At 40.2% G+C, this 18,664-nt stretch overlaps 1 protein-coding gene across 1 annotated transcript in view; it reads right to left on the bottom strand.

Moving 5' to 3' along the window:
- Window positions 1-18,664, bottom strand: part of Abca13 (ATP binding cassette subfamily A member 13) — a 484,842-nt gene that overhangs the window by 317,603 nt on the left and 148,575 nt on the right. The window contains exon 32 of the mRNA XM_087584614.1: window positions 149-263. Within this exon, the coding sequence (XP_087440740.1) occupies window positions 149-263 (115 nt within the window). The remainder of the gene's footprint in view (window positions 1-148; window positions 264-18,664) is intronic.

Genomic DNA, 18,664 nt, shown 5'->3' with positions numbered 1-18,664 from the left:
AAACAGTGTCACCAGTAAGAATCATGGAGGAGAGATGAACAGATGTTGGAGACCATAGTCTCAAACACAGTTTCATCACACTTTCTTCTTGGAGGACCACTCTCCAAATGTTCTCCTGTATCTCGCAGGCAATATCAAAGCCATTTACCTCTTCTATCTGGATCTCTCGCTCATAAACCAGCTTCCGGACCATGCTGGCCACAGACACCATCCAAGTCAACATCATAATCAGTGGGAAAAAGAAGCCAACATTGTTCAGGAACCTGTCAGGGTATAATAAATTCTATCAGTTTTCAAAGTCAAGTATGGTCAGGGACCAGTTAGGTGAGTTGACTCGGGATCATGAATATGATAACCTTTATGGCTCTATCAGGTTTTGGTCCTATTTTTTCACATGTAACAAGTCACCCTCAAAAGGCTTATAATTAAGTCATTGCAGCTGTAATTGGCATCTTAGTTTACAAGTGTGCAGATACACAAAGGGTATCATGCCAGAGACATGGGACTCAAGGTGCCTCATGTAGCCGTTGTATGATCTGATGCTCAATGTAAACAGAGCAGGTCAGAGATATACAACAGACCATTGACTCATGATTGAAACTCTTCCCACTTAATTGGGGCTAGTATGCATCTTTAATCAGTGCCAACAATTGATCATAGGATAAACCTTTACATGTTTAAAATTGGCAAATTATTGTTTCTCACTTTCTATTCCCCCAACCTGCACTTTCTAATTGGACTCCGTTTGTAAAGCACAATAGGAACATTGATGACAGTTGTGTCCCAAACACAACAAAAATTGCTAGTTTTTCTCCCTTTGTGACATCTCAACTTTGCTTGAAAATAGTGGTCACTCCTTTAATCTCTTGTTTCAACTTCCAGAATAACTCCTTAGTCTCCACCACTGCTAGACCATTCTTTAGATACCTTAACTAACAACTTCTCTCTTACCTGTCCTTTTATATGGGCATTTCCATGTGCACCATTGGATGACTGCCAGGCCCTCTTTTTCCTACCCCTAGGTGAGTTCTGCAGAATCAAGGTAATTGTATTCAAAGGCCCACTTAACACACAAGCAGTATTACTTCATCCATGGTACTTTCAAGAACCACACATAAAAGTCCCTCTATTAAGAACACCATTCTGGAGGCAAGGATAAATTAAATAGTCACTAAGCAGAAGTCTGTCCTATGAGGTCAGGTAGTAGTAAACACTACGAGAGGAAGCAGCAGTTTTGAGAAAGGATGCCATTCAAACAGGGCTGAGGTGAGGGAGGCATCAGTAGAGAAATACTGGAGCAAGAGCACATAAAGGATAGACATGAGTCACAGGGGAAATGCAAGAACACATGAAAAACCAAAAGTGCAAGGGCAGGGGATGAGGGCTGGCAAGGTGCCCGTGACTCAGAAGATGCTGTCAGAGCCCCAGCCTGCCCAGATGCTGCAGGGAGTTTTACACATCACAGTCAGTTCTGGAGTTAATGAAGGGAAGAATACAGCAAAGAGTTTAAGGTCAAAGGAAGAGACAGATAGAGAACACACTGAAACACAGACAATGGAGCATGGGTAGAGAGTCCTCTGGAGAAAGAGTAGAAGACCACAGCAGATATAAAATCATCTAGACAGGAGACAAAGGGACCAATAAAAATGATGATCCTGGCCAGGTGGTGGTGGCATACACCTTTAATCCCAACACTCAGGAGGCAGAGGCAGATTTCTATGAGTTCAAGGCCAGCCTGGTCTACAGTGAGTTCAAGGCCAGCATGGTCTACAGTGAGTTCAAGGCCAGCATGGTCTACAGTGAGTTCCAGGACAGCCCGGTTACACAGAGAAATCCTGTCTCAATAAACAAAACAAACAAAAAAGATGTTGACCATGAACACAGATGTCTGCTGGGCTCCTGCTGTGGTGGCCTCCTAAACTCAACTCAGGTTTCTTCTTCAAAGCCCTGAATTTCTTATAGAGCTTGATCAGCATTAATCATGTGCAAACCAAGAGACTTTTAGTTCTTTACACAGGAGAACGTGGCCTTAAGGGACTGGGCCTTTGATCTTGACAGGTCACATACATCTTAATTAATGTACAAATAACATAAAAGAGAGGTGATTAATCTCCATTTCTATTTACTTGGCAACATAAAACAACTTCTCTGAGCTGCTGACATCATGAGTCATGTGACATTTTTAGATTAGGCTCGGTGATCTGCACGCTGAGCAGCAAGTGTGTACTGTGTGTGAGCAGTCAGAGTTCATCCAATGATACAGCACTTGACTGCAGAGAACAGAAGGCTTCAGATTCCCATTTCATGGTCTTCTTGGTAAAGGTAGTTATTATTTTTGAAGCATTTGGAAAGGTAGAAGGCATGTGCAATCTATCTGTATATCTCTATCTCTCTCTCTCTCTCTCTCTCTCTCTATATATATATATATATATATATATATATATATATATATATATACACACACACCTATGTAGTCAACAACCGTTATCTGTTCTCCAGGAATAACACAATCTTGCACAAAAAAAGATGCTTCTAGGACCCAAAAGTAAAAAGTAACCAATTCTGAATCTATTTGATGGGAGAGGGGTTAAAAATTGTTCCTTGCTCATAAACTTGATCTTTGCCTGAGGCACTGATGGCGATGACATCTGAGCTCTGCCCTCATGAGTATTAAGTCCAAATATTAACCAAGTATTTTCAGCTAACCCCATAAAAGTCATATGGGCCAGGAATCCATGCTCTGCGTCACGTGAACCATTGAGTTTTTGTTACAAAGAATCCAGGAGAGACTCAGCATCACAGCAGCTGAGCTCCTAGAGTAACTCTCTTGGCTTCTACAGCATATGAAATACCTCTTCCAATAGCTGACCAAAGCTGTTTAAAAGAAAAGGCTAGGATTTTTTAAAGTGGAGATTGTAAGACATTGCTTTTTATCTGTTCCTGGGAATTAATCCAAAAAACACCAAGGGGGTGGAAATGTACACTTGAATTTTGTTAAACGCTTGAAGGGAACATTCAAGTATTAGAAAAACAGGCTAAAAACAGTGGTGTTCACATAAGACACATCCATACTAAGTAGATAAGAAAGATTTCAATAGCAAAGCCTGTCCTTTGAAGATCAATCATATGTACATCTTCAAGAACATACTCTCAAGGGGAAATACATACAACACTGCATGGTAAATGGGTATCAAGCTGAACATTAAGGGAACAGTATTAGCCAAGGAACATCTAGGACTTATTTCAAGGAAACAGACTAGAGAGAACTTTGTTAAGGGTCCCCAAAAACCCTTCATTGAAATTAAAAGCAAGTTTTCCAGTTGTGTGACAGCTAATACCATCTGTTCCTCATATCAACAGGAAGGACACCCTTCAGATTCCCACTCAGGAATTCCCATGTTTTTTCCAGTTAAGTGCCAATCAAGGCAACAGAAATCATCTACCCAAGAATCAAAGAAACATTGGGAACAAAGAAGAATGCATTTAGAAATAATCTAGCAATGTGGAATGGGTCAAAATGGCAGAGAGTTGTTAAAACCTAGTGATGTGACAACAAGATCACAAGACAGGAAAAAATGAGCTTAAAAAACTTAGAAAAAATAGATAGCAAAAATATAATTTTCATGATAGTAAAATTGAAAAAAATACAAAAGAACTTGATTCTGCATGACACGCACGTAAAGCGATAGAAGACAGTTTTTAAAAAGCATCTAGGCTGGGGATTTAGCTCAGTGGTAGAGCGCTTACCTAGGAAGCGCAAGGCCCTGGGTTCGGTCCCCAGCTCCGAAAAATAAAATAAAATAAAATAAAATAAAAAGCATCTAAAGAAACAGCAATGGGGAGCTTTGGATAATGAGTGAAATTCTGTGAATGAGGATAGAGAAAGAAGAAATCCAGAGACGAAGTCTCCAGAGACGAAGAAAAAGTGATGGACAGCAGTGAACTCATAAAGCAAGGGATTCACTGAAATCTGTACATTTAAAAGTCACATATGCTTTGTGGAATGTACAGTGCTCAGTGGTCAGATGTACTCTAGAGTCCATGCAAGCAGACAGGAAGCAGAGGACACAGGAACAGCAGTTGTTTGGATCTAGGGAAATAGACCTGCAAAGTTGGAAAGGGCAACCTCTAAGGTTGGAGAAAGGAGCCAGGAAAGAAAACACTAGAAAAGAGAACAGAATGAGTCTGCTCCAGAGGGCTCAGCTCATGAAATAAGCACTATACTTCCAGTAGCAGAGAATTTGGAGAGCAGAACTCAGCTAGAGAGAGGCCCCACAAGAAATGAAACAAATGCATACAGCTAAGGAACTGGAGACCAAAGACAAGAGACTTGGAAAATAGAATTAAAGTGGACTTGTCACTGAACAGACTGAAGCAGACAAGAGTCCTACTCTCTGAATAACACCAAAGTGCTGGGAAAACAGTCTAGTCCTTGACAAACAGCATTTGTCCAGAGCAGAGCAAGAAGCCATTTACAACAGTTCCTGCTGAGTCAGCAGTCAGGATACTCTAGTGACAAAGATCCTGCCTGGTGAAAATGGCCCACACTGGGAGGCCAGGACAAGTATCAAAGGATCATAGAATGAGAGCTCATTTGCAGTAAGTGTCCCTTTAATTAGAAAGGACAAACTGAGTCAAAGCTACAGAGTTCCATACCATCTGGTCCGAGCCATAGTCCGATATGGAATGATCTTCCCTATGACATTAAACAAGGAAGCTAATTACCAAAGATGCCCCGGATGAGAGGAGGAATGAACAGTGATAAGCACTTAAATGTGACAAGATCTAAAGACAAACTAGTGTCATGTTTGTCAGTAAATTGTTGTAACTAATCAGGAAGCTCTCTCCTGGTTGGCTCTCCTACATAATACATAAATATGCTGTATAAGCTACTATTACAGAACACTCAATAATAGTCTTCCTGGACTGGGGATTTCCCATGCTATAAGCCCGATGACATACCAGGCAAAATGTACCTACTAGTACAATAGTGGCTTGGCTGTTTTAAGGGTAACAACTACTTTCTATTTGTATTTCACATTTGCTCGATGGAAATATAAGTGTGATACTGTAAGTTAAGGCAAAACCCTACTGATGGAGAGTCCACAAACCCTACGGGGGAACCACCACTGTCGTTTTACTAAACAAGCATGTTGTCAAGCTGCCTTCTAAAGATGGATGTTTTTACCCACAGCTAGTGCTGCTCTCATTCTTTAGTGGAGATGCTCCTGGGTGGATAAAGGTTAATGGAGAGACTTATATTTTGTCAGAGTATACTGAGAATAAGTTATGTTACATACTCAGCCATAAACAGACACCTATACCATGCCCCCAAGGCCCATCTTTGAAGAACAGAATAAGTATGTATGTATGTATGCATGTATATATGTTTGTATATGTATATTATATATTTATTATATATATGAAGACATAAGAAAGGATAAGACAAAGGGAATATAAGAAGAGTACTGTTGTGTATTACTGCCATTTGTCATCACATGCCCTTGCGATCTTACACGTTTACCAGCCAAGGAGACTACAAGGTCAGCACGAAACTGGGTCTTTGACATTCCACTAGTAATGATTGAAGCATCCATGCAGCTCCACCCTCTACTGAGGAGCTCTTGGCAGTTAATTAATAGTGCTGAAAGGAGAGAAGGACTGTTTTCTTTAGTGATATAGTCACTGGTGCATTGCCCATGCTCAAGCAAGCACCCTCTTACAGGTGCATGTACAGGCAATCCCAACTGAACTCGGTGAGGGAAAAAAAGCCATAACAGTAGGAAGGGGATGAATTGGGATAAAGATGGTGGTGCATAACAGGGTTGGGTTAAACAACATGCAAAATCATGGCCACAAGGCCTGATAACATGAGGTAGCCCCATGGAACACATGTTAGAAGGGAAGAACACAAGTTCAGTTCTTGGTAACCACGTTTGGTGGTTCAAAACTACATGTAAACCCCAAGTCCAGGGCACCACTCTTTTCTGGATTCTACAAACACTGTCATTCTCACATGTACATACCACCACAGTCACACACATATACATATAAATAAAACTAAAAAAATAAATACTTAAACATTTAAAAAAGAGTCAATAAAATAAAAAATGATACATGAGTAAACTCTGGAATGAATTCAAAGAAAAGGCACATAAATCACTGAATTAAATAAGAAGACAGTATACAATATAAATAATTTCATAGGAAAGACAAAAATTCTGAAAAAAATCAAATTCAAGTTTTAGAAATGAAAACATTAAGGAGCCAAACAAAACCTCATTTGAAAGTCTCAGCAAGAGAAAGACAGACATAGATTTGGGGTACTGAAGACAGCATTCAGACAACGGTAAAGATAAAATAATAAGAAAACCTAACAAGAAAAGTGAGCTTTATGGGAGACAATTAAAAGATCAAATTGATGAGTCATGCCATAGAAGACATAAGCTAAAATATAGAATATATATTTGATAAGACAATAGCAGGAAATTTCTCAAGCTTGGAGAAAAAGATGGTGCCCAGGTACTGAAGGCATTTAGAATGTCATGCAGACAAGGCCAGGGAAGAAGTTCTCCACTCTTTTTACAGTTAAAACACAAAGAAGGAACACCAAGTAGCTTATAAAGCCTTACCCCTAAAATAGCAGCAGGTCTCTCAACAAAAGTCACTAAAGCCAAGAAGGTTCAGAACAATAGATTCCAACTGGCAAAAGACAGTAACTGCCAAAAAATTACTATATCTAGAAAGCCATCCTTTCTTATTGAACGGAACAGAATTTTTTTCCATGATCAACACAACTAAAGGCATTTGTAGCTACTAAGCCAACACCAAAAGAAAGACTTGAAGAAATCCTACACACTGAAAAGGGAGGTAAATGTATCCATGGGGCTACCAGAAAGAATAAAGTATGCTAGAAAAATATATGTGCCTACATTTTCAGGTAGGGCTGAAAATTTAACTGTAATTAGAAAGAGTGATTAGAGATCATTGCCACTTAGGTAAAATCTGAGCCTCGCTGGGAAGATAGGGAAGTGTTGTCTTAGAGTCAGTCAGTGCATGGATATGGGTTCCATTTCAGGCTCACAGCAGAATGTGGCAAGTAGCATATGAGAGCTACCAATGTCACAGTCACATCGAAAGTATGAAGGGGCCACAGTGAGCAGAGAAGGCTTGGTGCTATATAGCAAGGCTAGAGTCCCTCTGTCTATGCCAGAAGGGGCCTCTGGTGAAGGTGCAGCCTTATTTGCAATGGAGACCCCGAGGTGTTGGACATTCCAGGACCATGTGACATCTAAGACAAACCAACTGTAAGTACTAATTGGAGTTAGCCCGAGCCTGCAGAATAAGCTATGTAGACTGTGGGTAGTAACACTGGAAGTGGAACTTCCCGAGCGTTTTGGATCTTGAAGACTATAAGATGAGTGGTGTTGGGCAGATGTTAAACATTCAGCTACTGAATTTCAACTTAAATTGTGAGATGTGGGGGTTGCTTGGATCTAATTATGTTTCTCAGTCTTCCTGTTTGGAATACTAAAGCTTTGGTCTAGTTACAGGAACCCCCACTTAAGAGACCTCGGACTTTTAAAATATTGAGATATTTAGGGACTGTGGGAAATTTAAGAGTTGGACTGTGTTTGGTATTGTGATATTAACATGAAATCTTGGGGACGAGAATAGAAGGTTATGCATTAAAGGTGTTGTACTTGTGTGCCATGGTAACAAAGAGCACAGTGTACTAGTTTTAAATGACATTTTGACACATATGAGTCCCTTGTGTCACCTGAGAAGGGGAATCTCAAGAATCAAATACTAATAAATGGAAGGTTAGATGGAATGGAAAATGAGGGTATTGAATGGGGCCTGTGGGATAATCTGATAGACAGATGGAAGGATTAGATAAAATAAGAAAGAGTAAAAATAAGTAATTAATTGTATGGCACTTTAGAGGGCACACGTTTCTCATGTTCACAGAGAGCACTAGGGAAACCAGGAACAATGTTAAACTTGCAGACTTTACTCTTCTATTTATACCCTTCCCCGTGCAGAAAGCTGGGATCAGATGTAACTAATAACCACGAGTTGTTTTGCTATCTGTAGAGCCAGACCGCATCCGAATCCCTCAGAATATTATGTTTATGCCAGACTCCTGAACAATGGTTCTCAGCCAATGGATCCCTTGCTCATAAAAGGGCTCCCATTAACTAGACAAAAGTCTCTTCTTCTGTTTACTTCCTCACTATGCCCTTATCTTGTGCACTGTTTCTCATTCTCATGGAAGAGGTCACAGGTACTTTGCGAAAGACATGCACTTTGTAAAGCAGTTTCAACATAGTCAAGCCTCAACCTTTGTTGTGGTAATTGTCACGTTTTTTCCCCAAAGTTGTACTGTGCTTAAATATGTCAGAAAAAAATGAACCGTTCTACCTCAGACTCTAGAAGTTTGAACCAACACCAGCCTACTAAGTCGTGCTGAACAAATTTCCTTCTTGCCTCACACAGATCATATCTCTGCCAGCTGTGGCATTTGCAGCACACACACACACACACACACACACACACACACACACACACACACCCATGCCACAATTAAAGTCTATGTTTTTAAACATTTACAATCTGTGTCTTTAACAGTAGAAAAGTCCTACCAACCCTTTCATCCCTTTCTTCTAAACCATCTTTGTGCCCTTGCAGAGGCTATCAATCCTACTTTCTACTAGGGGCCACTAGTGTTCATGCTGGGATGGGACTTCACTATCCTTCCTCTACTGTGATGTCTCCAAACTTACTTTTACCCCTGTAGCAGTCATCGTACAGAGTCCCCTCCTCCCAGCCCACCTCCCTTTCCCTGGGAACTCTGGTTCTCGGTGAAGTTCCAGCATGGCTCTTTGCTATGGACCCACTTTGCTATGGACATCCTCCTAACTAACCCTTTTACACTTCTTTGTGTTAGTTGCCACTCAATACTGAGTCTCAGATAGGTGACTTTTTACTCTCCTTTCTATGCTCCGTTATGATCTTTCCAGATGTGCCCTTAGTCTTGTAGCAGCCTGACTGCAGCAGCCTCTCCTGCTACCCCATCTCTATTCCCTGGGAGATTTACCACTTGGTATAGCCCCTGAGCCCTGAGATAATTCCCATACCCCCTTTAAACCTTTCCTCTTAGACCATCTATATTCCTTTCTGATACCCAGACCCAAAGAAGCACTCTCTATCAGAGACCCCCACAGTCACCATACTTGCTTAGCATCCAGAAGCAACAACATATCCAGTCAACAAAGACAAAACAGGTATCAATAGGAAATACCTAAACATAATTCCAGACTCCTAAATCCCAGCACAAAGATACAAACATGAATAGCCAAAATTATATGCTTTCACTAGAAGCCAGTAACCCTATTATAATAGATGCCCCAAAATGCAGTATAGCTGAAAAAGACGAAAAACATCAAAACAGCAATTATGAATATATTCAAGGACCTTAAAGAGGACATGAATGAAAGAGTTAGAAGAAATCATGAAAACAATTCAAGACATGAAAGTAAAATTTAACAAAGAAAGAGAGACACTAAAGAAAACCCAAACAACTGGAAATGAAAACTAGGAAGTCAAACAACAAAAACCTTCAGAAGTAAGCCTCACAAACAGATGATAAGACATGGAAGACAGCGTCTCATGTGCTGAAGCTAAGGTAGAGGAAATAGACAGTCAAAGAAAATGTTAAACTTAAAATTTTAACTCAAGCACAATATGCCTAGGAAATTTGAGACACTATGAAAAGGAACAAGTCTACAAATAATAGGGATAGAGGAAGAAAAGAAATCAGGGTCATTGTCACAGAAAATGTTTTTAAACATTAAATTAAAAAATTAAAGAAGGAAATTTTCCCAATCTAAAGAGGTAAGTGCTTGTCAAGGTACAAGAAATATATAGAACACCAAATAGAAAGGACAAGAAAAGAAATTCCCCATGACACATAATAATCAAGACACTACATATATAAAACAAAGAAAGGACATTCTAATTAATTTTGTTTATAATGTAATTAAAATTAAAATTTTAAGAGCTACAATGAAAATAAAATGAAATAACATATAAAGGTGGGCTCATTAGAATAATGCTTGACTTTTCTTTTTTTATTGTTTTTCCATATTTTATGACTTTTTTTAAACCTTTTTTATTAGATATATTTCTTTACTTACATTTCAAATGGTATTCCCTTTCCCGGTTTCCTGTCCATAAGCCTGCAACTCCAGCCCCTCACCCATATGGGTGTTCCCCCCATGCACCTCCCTTACCGCCCCCCCAACATTCCCCTGCATTGGGGGGTCCAACCATGGCAGGACCAAGGGCTTCCCCTTCCACTGGTACCCCAACAAGGCTATTCTCTGCTACATATGCAGTTGGAACTCTGGGTCAGTCCATGTATAGTCTTTGGGTAGTGGTTTAGTCCCTGGAAGCTCTGGTTGGTTGGCATTTTTGTTCTTATGGGGTTACAAGCCTCTTCAGCTCTTTCAAGCCTTCCTCTAATTCCAAATAAAATGAAATAATATATAAAGGCAGACTCATTAGAATAATGCTTGACTTTTCAAGAGAGACTCTGAAAGTCCGAAGGGCCTGGAAATATGAACTTCAAACTCTGAAAGACCATAGACACCAGTTCGGATTACAACAGGCAAAACTATTGATCCAATCAACAGAGAAATAAAAACATTTTATAAGTAAAATACATTTAAGCCGTTTCCATCTATCAATCCAGCTCTACACATGACACCAGAAGGAAAACCTTGAGCTGAAGAGGTAGCCACACCCAAGAAGACACAAGAATAAATAATCCAAGAACAGAAAATTAAAAGCATATAGAGGAAGCCACACCATAACCACAACATTACATTAATCAATAATTATCACTCAGTGATATCTTTCAATATTAACAGTCTCAATTCCCCAGTAAAAATTAGACTAACAGATTGGATCAGAACACAGGATCTATCTTTCAACTGCATGCAAAAAGCATACTTCACTAACAAGGATTGACATCATGTCCGTGTAATAGAATAGAAAATGATATTCCAAGTAAATGGACCCGAGGAACAAGCATACACACACACACACACACACACACACACACACACACACACACACACTCAAACCAAAAGCTAAACAGAAAAAGAAGGCCATTGAATCTCAATGATAGAAAAAAAAACACACAAAGGCATTGGAATTCTAAATATTTGTGCACCAACTATGAAGGTACCCACATTCATAAAAGAGAAACTACTAATGCTAAAATCACACACTGACCCCCACACAGAACTAATCAGAAAGTTCTCAAAAGATGAAAACAAACAGCTGAGAAACACTTAAAGAAATGTTTGACATCCTTAGCTATCAAAGAAATGCAAATTAAAACTACTTTGACATTTCATTTTACCCCAACCAGAATGGTCAAGATCAATGAAACTAATTAAAGTGCATGCTGGTGAGGATGCGGGGAAAGGGAAGCACTGGTTGCTGGTGGGAGCTCGAACTTATACAGCTGCTATGAAAATCTGCATGGTGGTGCCTTAGAAAACGTAGAAAGCTACATCAAATCCAGCTATACTACACTAGGACATAAATCCAAAGGTCTCTACATCCTACCAGAGAGAGACTCCCTCATCTGTGCTCATTGCTACTATAATCATAATAGCCAATAACTGCAACACAGCCTAGATGTCCAATAACTGATGGATGGATAGTGAAAATGGGGTGTATACACAACAGGATATTATTTCGTTGTTAAGAACAATGAAAATATGAAATCAATAGGTAAAGGGATGGAGTTAGGAAAAAAAATCCTGAATGAGGTAAGCCAGAACCCAAAGAGCAAATACTGTATAATTTCTCTTACATGTTAGATTTAAGCCTTCAATGTGTATGCTGCAATCTGAATAATCACAGAGGTTAGATATCTAGAGAGTCGATTAGAATATATTGCTATGAAAAAACAAAGAGGACCCCAGCACATGAGGATTAAACAGGGAAGAAGATGGGAGAGAAGTGTAAAGGAGGGACTCCAGGGAGAAAAACTGACATTGAAAAACCACTTGAAAAGCAGAAGATTCATATATATATGTATATATATATATATATATATATATACATGCATACATACATAGAAGAAAGGCATCTAAAGGAGATCTTATGTCAACCCCCAGGTCCTGGAATGGGTTATAGGTTGACTCATTCACCAAAGGGTTACCATGGAAACACTCACACATCACAGGCTATTGCCAAGGCTATTGGTTGCTCTTCAAAACCTGATGGTCCTGATGGTATAGGTCTTTTGCTAAACAACACGCACACATATCCCATCAAACATGGAGAACTGGCTTGCACCTAACTAGAAGACTCACCCTCCTGACTAACATTCGTATTACTGGAACATACTCTGCATGCTACCAGGAGGAAAAGGTAATCATCTGTATTTCCCAGCTACAAATCCTGCAACCAGCTTGGGACACAGAAGCCTAACTGGCTTTATCATGATGTGGTCTTTGTGTCCGTGGAGTTTTGTAGGCCCAAGCCTTATTCGGGTATGGAGTAGCCCCATTCTTGCTACTCTCTGAGAGCTGTCTAGGGTATGAGCAGAGCTCTACTGTCCCTCATCTGGCTTGGGAAACCGCAGGCCATACAATGACCCCTAATGATATACCGCTATAAACATAGATTATTGCCTCAACACATGTCAAAGAAGCTTCTTCTTGTAGAAGACTGGAATTAACACAAACGGTCAGTTTTGAAGCACTCAGTCCTAATGAAGGTATCATCATCAGGGCACACGGATCTATGCAGAAGAGGAAGCAGAAAGATTATTAAAAGCCAGAGGTGATGGACGGCTCCAAAGAAGTGTTCTCCACATACAATGATGCACACACAAACTCATAGAGACATTGGCAGTACATGCAAAGCCTGTTCAAGTCAAGTCAGACTAGATCCCAGCACTGAGATGAGCTAGCAGGCACAGGCTTCAGAGACACGAAGAAGCTAGCTGCAGTTCATTCTCATTGGCAAAGGAAAAATCGATTTTCTCCAGTGAAGTCTCACTGGGCACATTAACTACACTTCAGGGCAGGATGCATGCCCAGGAGCACTTGGCCAACACAAAAAGAACTAACTGGTATTTTTGTAAGCTTTTTGCTTCATTTTGCTTTGTTAACACTCTTTGTTTGAGTTTGGTTTGGTTTGGTTTGGTTTGGTTTGGTTTGGTTTGGTTTGGTTTGGTTTGGTTTGCTGTTGGTAGCCACCCATACCAGCTGTTGTCTGTTAGTACAGGGCACAGCTGTTGTCCACCCCCGAAGGACGCAGTGCGCATGCGCAAGGGTGTGTTCTCGCCAAGTCTTTGCCCACCCCGGGGTATGCCAATGAGATCACGGCTATACGGCCAATCAGGTAGGAACATGTTGCTTTGGGGGATATAAAGCTAACACTCTCTGGGGTCGTGGCATCTCTCCTCTTCAAGATGCAATAAACGCTTTGCTGTAGAAGGTTCCTGGTGTCCACGTGCGTTCTTGCTGGCGAGACGATAGCGCGGGACAGTTTGGTTTGGTCTAGTTTGGCTTGGCTTGGTTTGGTTTTTCTTTTGTATTATTGGCTTTTTGCTTCTTATTTTTGTGCTTTTAGAGGAAGTGTGTGTGTGTGTGTGTGTGTGTGTGTGTGTGTGTGTGTGTGTCTGTGTCTGTGTCTGTGTCTGTTTCTTGTTTTTATTTTTGTCTTTGTTAGTTCTAAAGAAAAAATAGATCATGAAGTTGGGTAGGTAGAGAGGTAGGGAAAATCTGGAAGAAATTAGGGAAGGGAAAAGATGATCAAGTTATATTACATAAAAATTTTTCCATAATTAAAAAATGGTACATTAAAATAGTACATAAAATATTATATTTATGATGAAGGAAAACACAGTAAATTATTAGGAGCACAGCCCAGGAGAGCTAGGCTTAGTTAGATAGGTGAAGAGAGATCTTCATAGTTCGAAAGACCTGCTATGTTGGCGGAGCCCATTTTACAACAAAGGTTACATACAAGACAAGTCTGATGTTCGTCGTGTTCCCCATCTCCAGCCAGACAGCACATGTGTTGAATTTGGTTTTTGATTAGGCTCTCAGTTGTTCAGTGATGGTTATTTGCTTCATATAAGAAACCAGAAAAATCCTTCAGTCATATCTCCCATTTTGGTCTTTATCCTGATACCATTTTCTATGGTCAAGTTATTTTCGTTATTGTCATTGCTTTCTAAAGGGAAATTTGTTCTTTGTTTTGCTGAAGGGAGAATAAACTAAAGCTTTAATAAGAAGAAAAATGTGACATTATTTGTCTACAGTATTATCTTTTAGTTTTGTTTTGCAAGAAGAATTGAACTAATTTTTAAAAATGAGTAAAGTAGAAAAATTCCTGAAAGAATGCACTAATATAATAATAGCAACTAAAAGTGTATGATAAAGAAAAAGCATATATAAAAAAACATATATAATAGTAGCCACTAAGACAAAGAAATTTATGTAAATCAAGGAAGCTGTCAAAAGAGGAAATGAAAGTTGAGAAAGTAGAATAGGGAACAAAGAACAACTTCATTATTTCAGGTCATTCTCTCTCTCAAATCTTAATAATGGAAAGGAATTCATATCTGAAATTCAAACACTATATGCTTCTACCAATCTGTGCACTGGCAAGTAGCTTTTAAGATTTTCTTTTGATTCTTGGCCCATGTTAGGGCAAAGCCTTGGGGGCTACTGATAGAGGAGTACAAAATCGAACTTTAAATCTTCAAGTCTCAGGGGCAAATAAACTTTTTTTTAAAAAATGTATTTATTTATTATATATAAGTTCACTGTAGCTGTCTTCAGACACACCAGAAGAGGGCATCAGATCTCATTACAGATGGTTGTGAGCCACCATGTGATTGCTGGGATTTGAACTCAGGACCTCTGGAAGAGCAAGCGTCAGTGCTCTTAACCACTGAGCCATCTCTCCAGCTCAAACTCTGCTTTTTTAAATATATTATTCTGATTTGAATATTTCTACAGCAAGAGAGAATAGACTAATACAATGTGAAGTATTTTCACTATTTTATCTGCTTTTCAAAATCATTTATTGGCAAAGCTAACAATAAAAAAAAAGAACATAATAAAATCTGGATGACTAAGTCACCTCAGAAAGAGGTTTGGTCTATTATCAGAAGAACATGAATCAAACTAATATGTTGAGCATCTTTTGTGTATTTATCACTCCTCTGGAGCCCACAGGAAAGCACTATAAATAGACTTCACAATTTAAAGTTAAACTCTCCTATGCATTTACGCCCATTTTAAAAGATACTCTGATCTTCACAAACATTAAATTGTCACCATTTCTTTTCTGCAAGTGGCACATCTCATTGATTTACTTTTTAATAACTCTTCTTAACGGTGAAGTGTGTGATGCTTGCCTGTATTAGCACTGTGCAGAGTTCAAAGAAGAAAAAGTGGTGGGTGTGGCGAGCATATTGAGTGAGCTCCCACTATGAGAAGGAGCTGCACAGAGAAACCTGCTGCAGCCATGCCGCTCAGGATACAGAAGTCTGACTCAAATGTGGGTTGGTGGCCTCATTTTCCCACATCACCCTGGACACTGCCTAGTTTGCTACATTCTGCTACTATGCCCGGTTCCATCAGCTTTACTACTTAGGACCAGCCCTTACCAAGCCTAGAGTATAAATTACCAAAACAAAAGCAGTAATGCCCTTGTCTCTTGTTCTCTTATTCTCTTCCTTTCTTCTCCCCATTCCCTTGTAGAATCACAGTGAATAAACTTATATTCTGGCATTTGTAAGCTTGCTATATCCCATGACCCTCCTCAATATGATCAGCTTGAGTGGTCCATAGCCTGTGACATTGATGAAGGAGGGGATAAGGAGAGGTTATGCCAGTCCCATCACTCATGTGGGGGCTATGGGTACTGGCAAACTGTGCCAGCCATAAGCAAAGACATTTAGTGACATTCTTCTTACTTTATCTTTCCTTTCATACTTTCCATAGGTCACTGGGTAAATTCTGGGAGAAAGGCAGATACTGCCTCTCTGAATCTAACGCCCTGTAAAATGATCACACCCACCCTGAATTTCCGCATCAGTAAGTTGAAGAGCCTTCCTACAATTAGAGCAGTCCCCTGACAGAGTAGGCTGCCACGTGGAGTGTCTGCTCTGCTCAGCATCCTGCGCCTTCATGGGCCTGGGCTTTTCTCAAGCATGATGATCTACTCTGCACCGACTAATGAGGTCGACCGAACAGCAATTAGCATGCAATTCAAGAGGAGGAGACGATATTCAAAATTCAAATCAGTGCCCTAACTCTCAAGGTCCTGGGATTAGCAAGTGGCAAAGCCAGAACATAAACGTGGATTTTTTTTTTTAGTCCAATTATTTCACCATTCCAGTGTGGGAATCTCAGTGAATCTCAGGATCTTAAAAGTGATCACGAAAAAGCAAGACTTGCCCCCGACAGGTTGCTAGATCTGAGAAGACGTGGGTTTTGAGATGCCCTTAAGTCATCACAGTTCCCCTTATGCTACTGCCCTCCTGGAGTTTTTCAGTGCAGAGTAAGCCTTCTCCTTGCCACTCCCAGAATGCTTGTACTTTTCTTCTACTGATTTATGAACTTGGGTTAACCTGGTATACAATCACAATTAGTAAGCGAAACACACTAGAGCGAAGAAAATAATCTCATACTGTAGGCTCAAGAAATCTTTATTTTTTTTTTTTTTGGTTCTTTTTTTCGGAGCTGGGGACCGAACCCAGGGCCTTGTGCTTCCTAGGTAAGCGCTCTACCACTGAGCTAAATCCCCAGCCCCGAAATCTTTATTTTTTAAATAAAGGAATGGAAGATTACGTATACTAGTGAAGGAGGTGTCCAGAGACACAGCATGTAGTGCTTTCACGTGAACTTGTTTGGAAGTTTGCCTGGGACTGTTCTTCATTTAACAGAACTGAGCTGTTTATTTCAAGACAACATCTCTGGGCTTTGAGGCACTACATAAGCACCAGGTCACTGAGTCACACCACACATGTCCGAACCCAACCCCCCACTACCACATAGGTTAGGAAGTGGCAGAAGTCACAACCTGCAGGAGGAAAGAGCATCCCCATGATAAATACTCACGCAGTGAGAGCCTCATGAAGAAGCAGCAAACAGCCCACTGAAGAGCATGAAAATGCCCAGGAGTCTCTGGAGAAGGTGAGTTAAGTGACCGCCAGTATCATCAGCTCCATCTACACAGTTCTTAGAAGACAAATAGCATGGCAAAAAGAAAAGTACTAACTTTAAGAAAATGATTACTATGGCTGCTTTTGAGGGAAACGATATGGAGAAACAAAGATCCCCTGGGAGTTCAACAAAACGCATGCATCTATTTGCTCTTTTCCAAGATGTTTGGAGCATGAGCATGCGATGGTTACAGAGTAGAGAGTTCCTTTCTTCTTCCTCTATGACAGCTATTCTCATCAACCTGTGCTCAGAGTCTCACAGTGGGACAGGACAGGCCTAGGGCAGGAAAGGGAGCTTCCGCCAGCTCTGACTTCTGCATGCCAGGAATGTAGACTCTTGCGGAAGGCAAGCAGAGAGTTGAGGAAAGCAGTGTCTATGGAAGTGACTTGCAGCAACCACAAGAAGAAACCATCAAAACAGACCAAATGAAAGGCCTGCTTGGGGTTGGTATGGACCAATGAGGTGGAATCAGATATTTTAAACTCATCTGTATTGACTCTCCATTTTCTACTCTTCCCAAAACATCCAAAAGAGCACATGCATCAACTCCTAGTAGCCACAGCCCGGCCAGACCTGAAATGGGCAAGACTCTCACAATCACCTTGTATTGGGCACCACCCAAGGGTATTATATATTGAAGGAGTCAAGCAACAGGAAAGGACGGAATTAACAAATATTCTCTCTACATAAAGGAATTCTACAGCTAGTGTTACTGTGGTTTTCATTTTTCTGAAAATGGGAACCCGGTCTTACTCTTCAAGGCTGTACATCAATACTTGGAATCCTGTTTGTTTGTTTCTTTGTTTGTTTGTTTGTTTGTTTTTAACAAGACACACTATAGTTTCAATCATGAAACAGCCCTTAACAAGTATTTTATGTCCATTTTTAAACTATCCTTGTGATAAGTGCTTATGTGTGACTTTTACACAACCCCACCCACCCTTTTCATCTCTGACATTTCAAATCACACTTCCTAAACTATCCCTCTCCAAAACATGGACTCCATGGACTGATGGCTGATATGACATGAAGAGAGGAAAAGGCACAGAGAGAGGAGATGTCCGATGAAGACTGGAGATTCTTGGCAGAGGAAGGTCAAACAGGCTGTCTGTTCAGGGATGGGCTACCTACCACCTTTCAGCTTGTACCTGAGTCCTCCACTTGTTGAAGGCTCTTCTCCCCAAGTTATTCAGACACGATAACCAACCTTCTGTGTAACACATTACTGGTGCTCCCTTCTTACTAGATTGTTTTTACTGCCATATGGCTTTTAAAAAAAAAAACAAAATAAAGTGGATCATCTTCTGCCTTAATTCCTCTGTGTCTATTGATCATTCTCTCTTCCAATTTATAACAAAACTCCTGAGGGCCGGGAACCAAGGTTCTAATTC

This window comes from Rattus norvegicus, chromosome 14, assembly GCF_021556685.1.
Source record: "Rattus norvegicus strain SHRSP/BbbUtx chromosome 14, alternate assembly SHRSP_T2T, whole genome shotgun sequence".
Taxonomy (NCBI): Eukaryota; Metazoa; Chordata; class Mammalia; order Rodentia; family Muridae; genus Rattus; species Rattus norvegicus.
The sequence above is the reverse complement of the archived record's forward strand: the minus strand, read 5'-3'. Positions and strand labels throughout refer to the sequence as shown.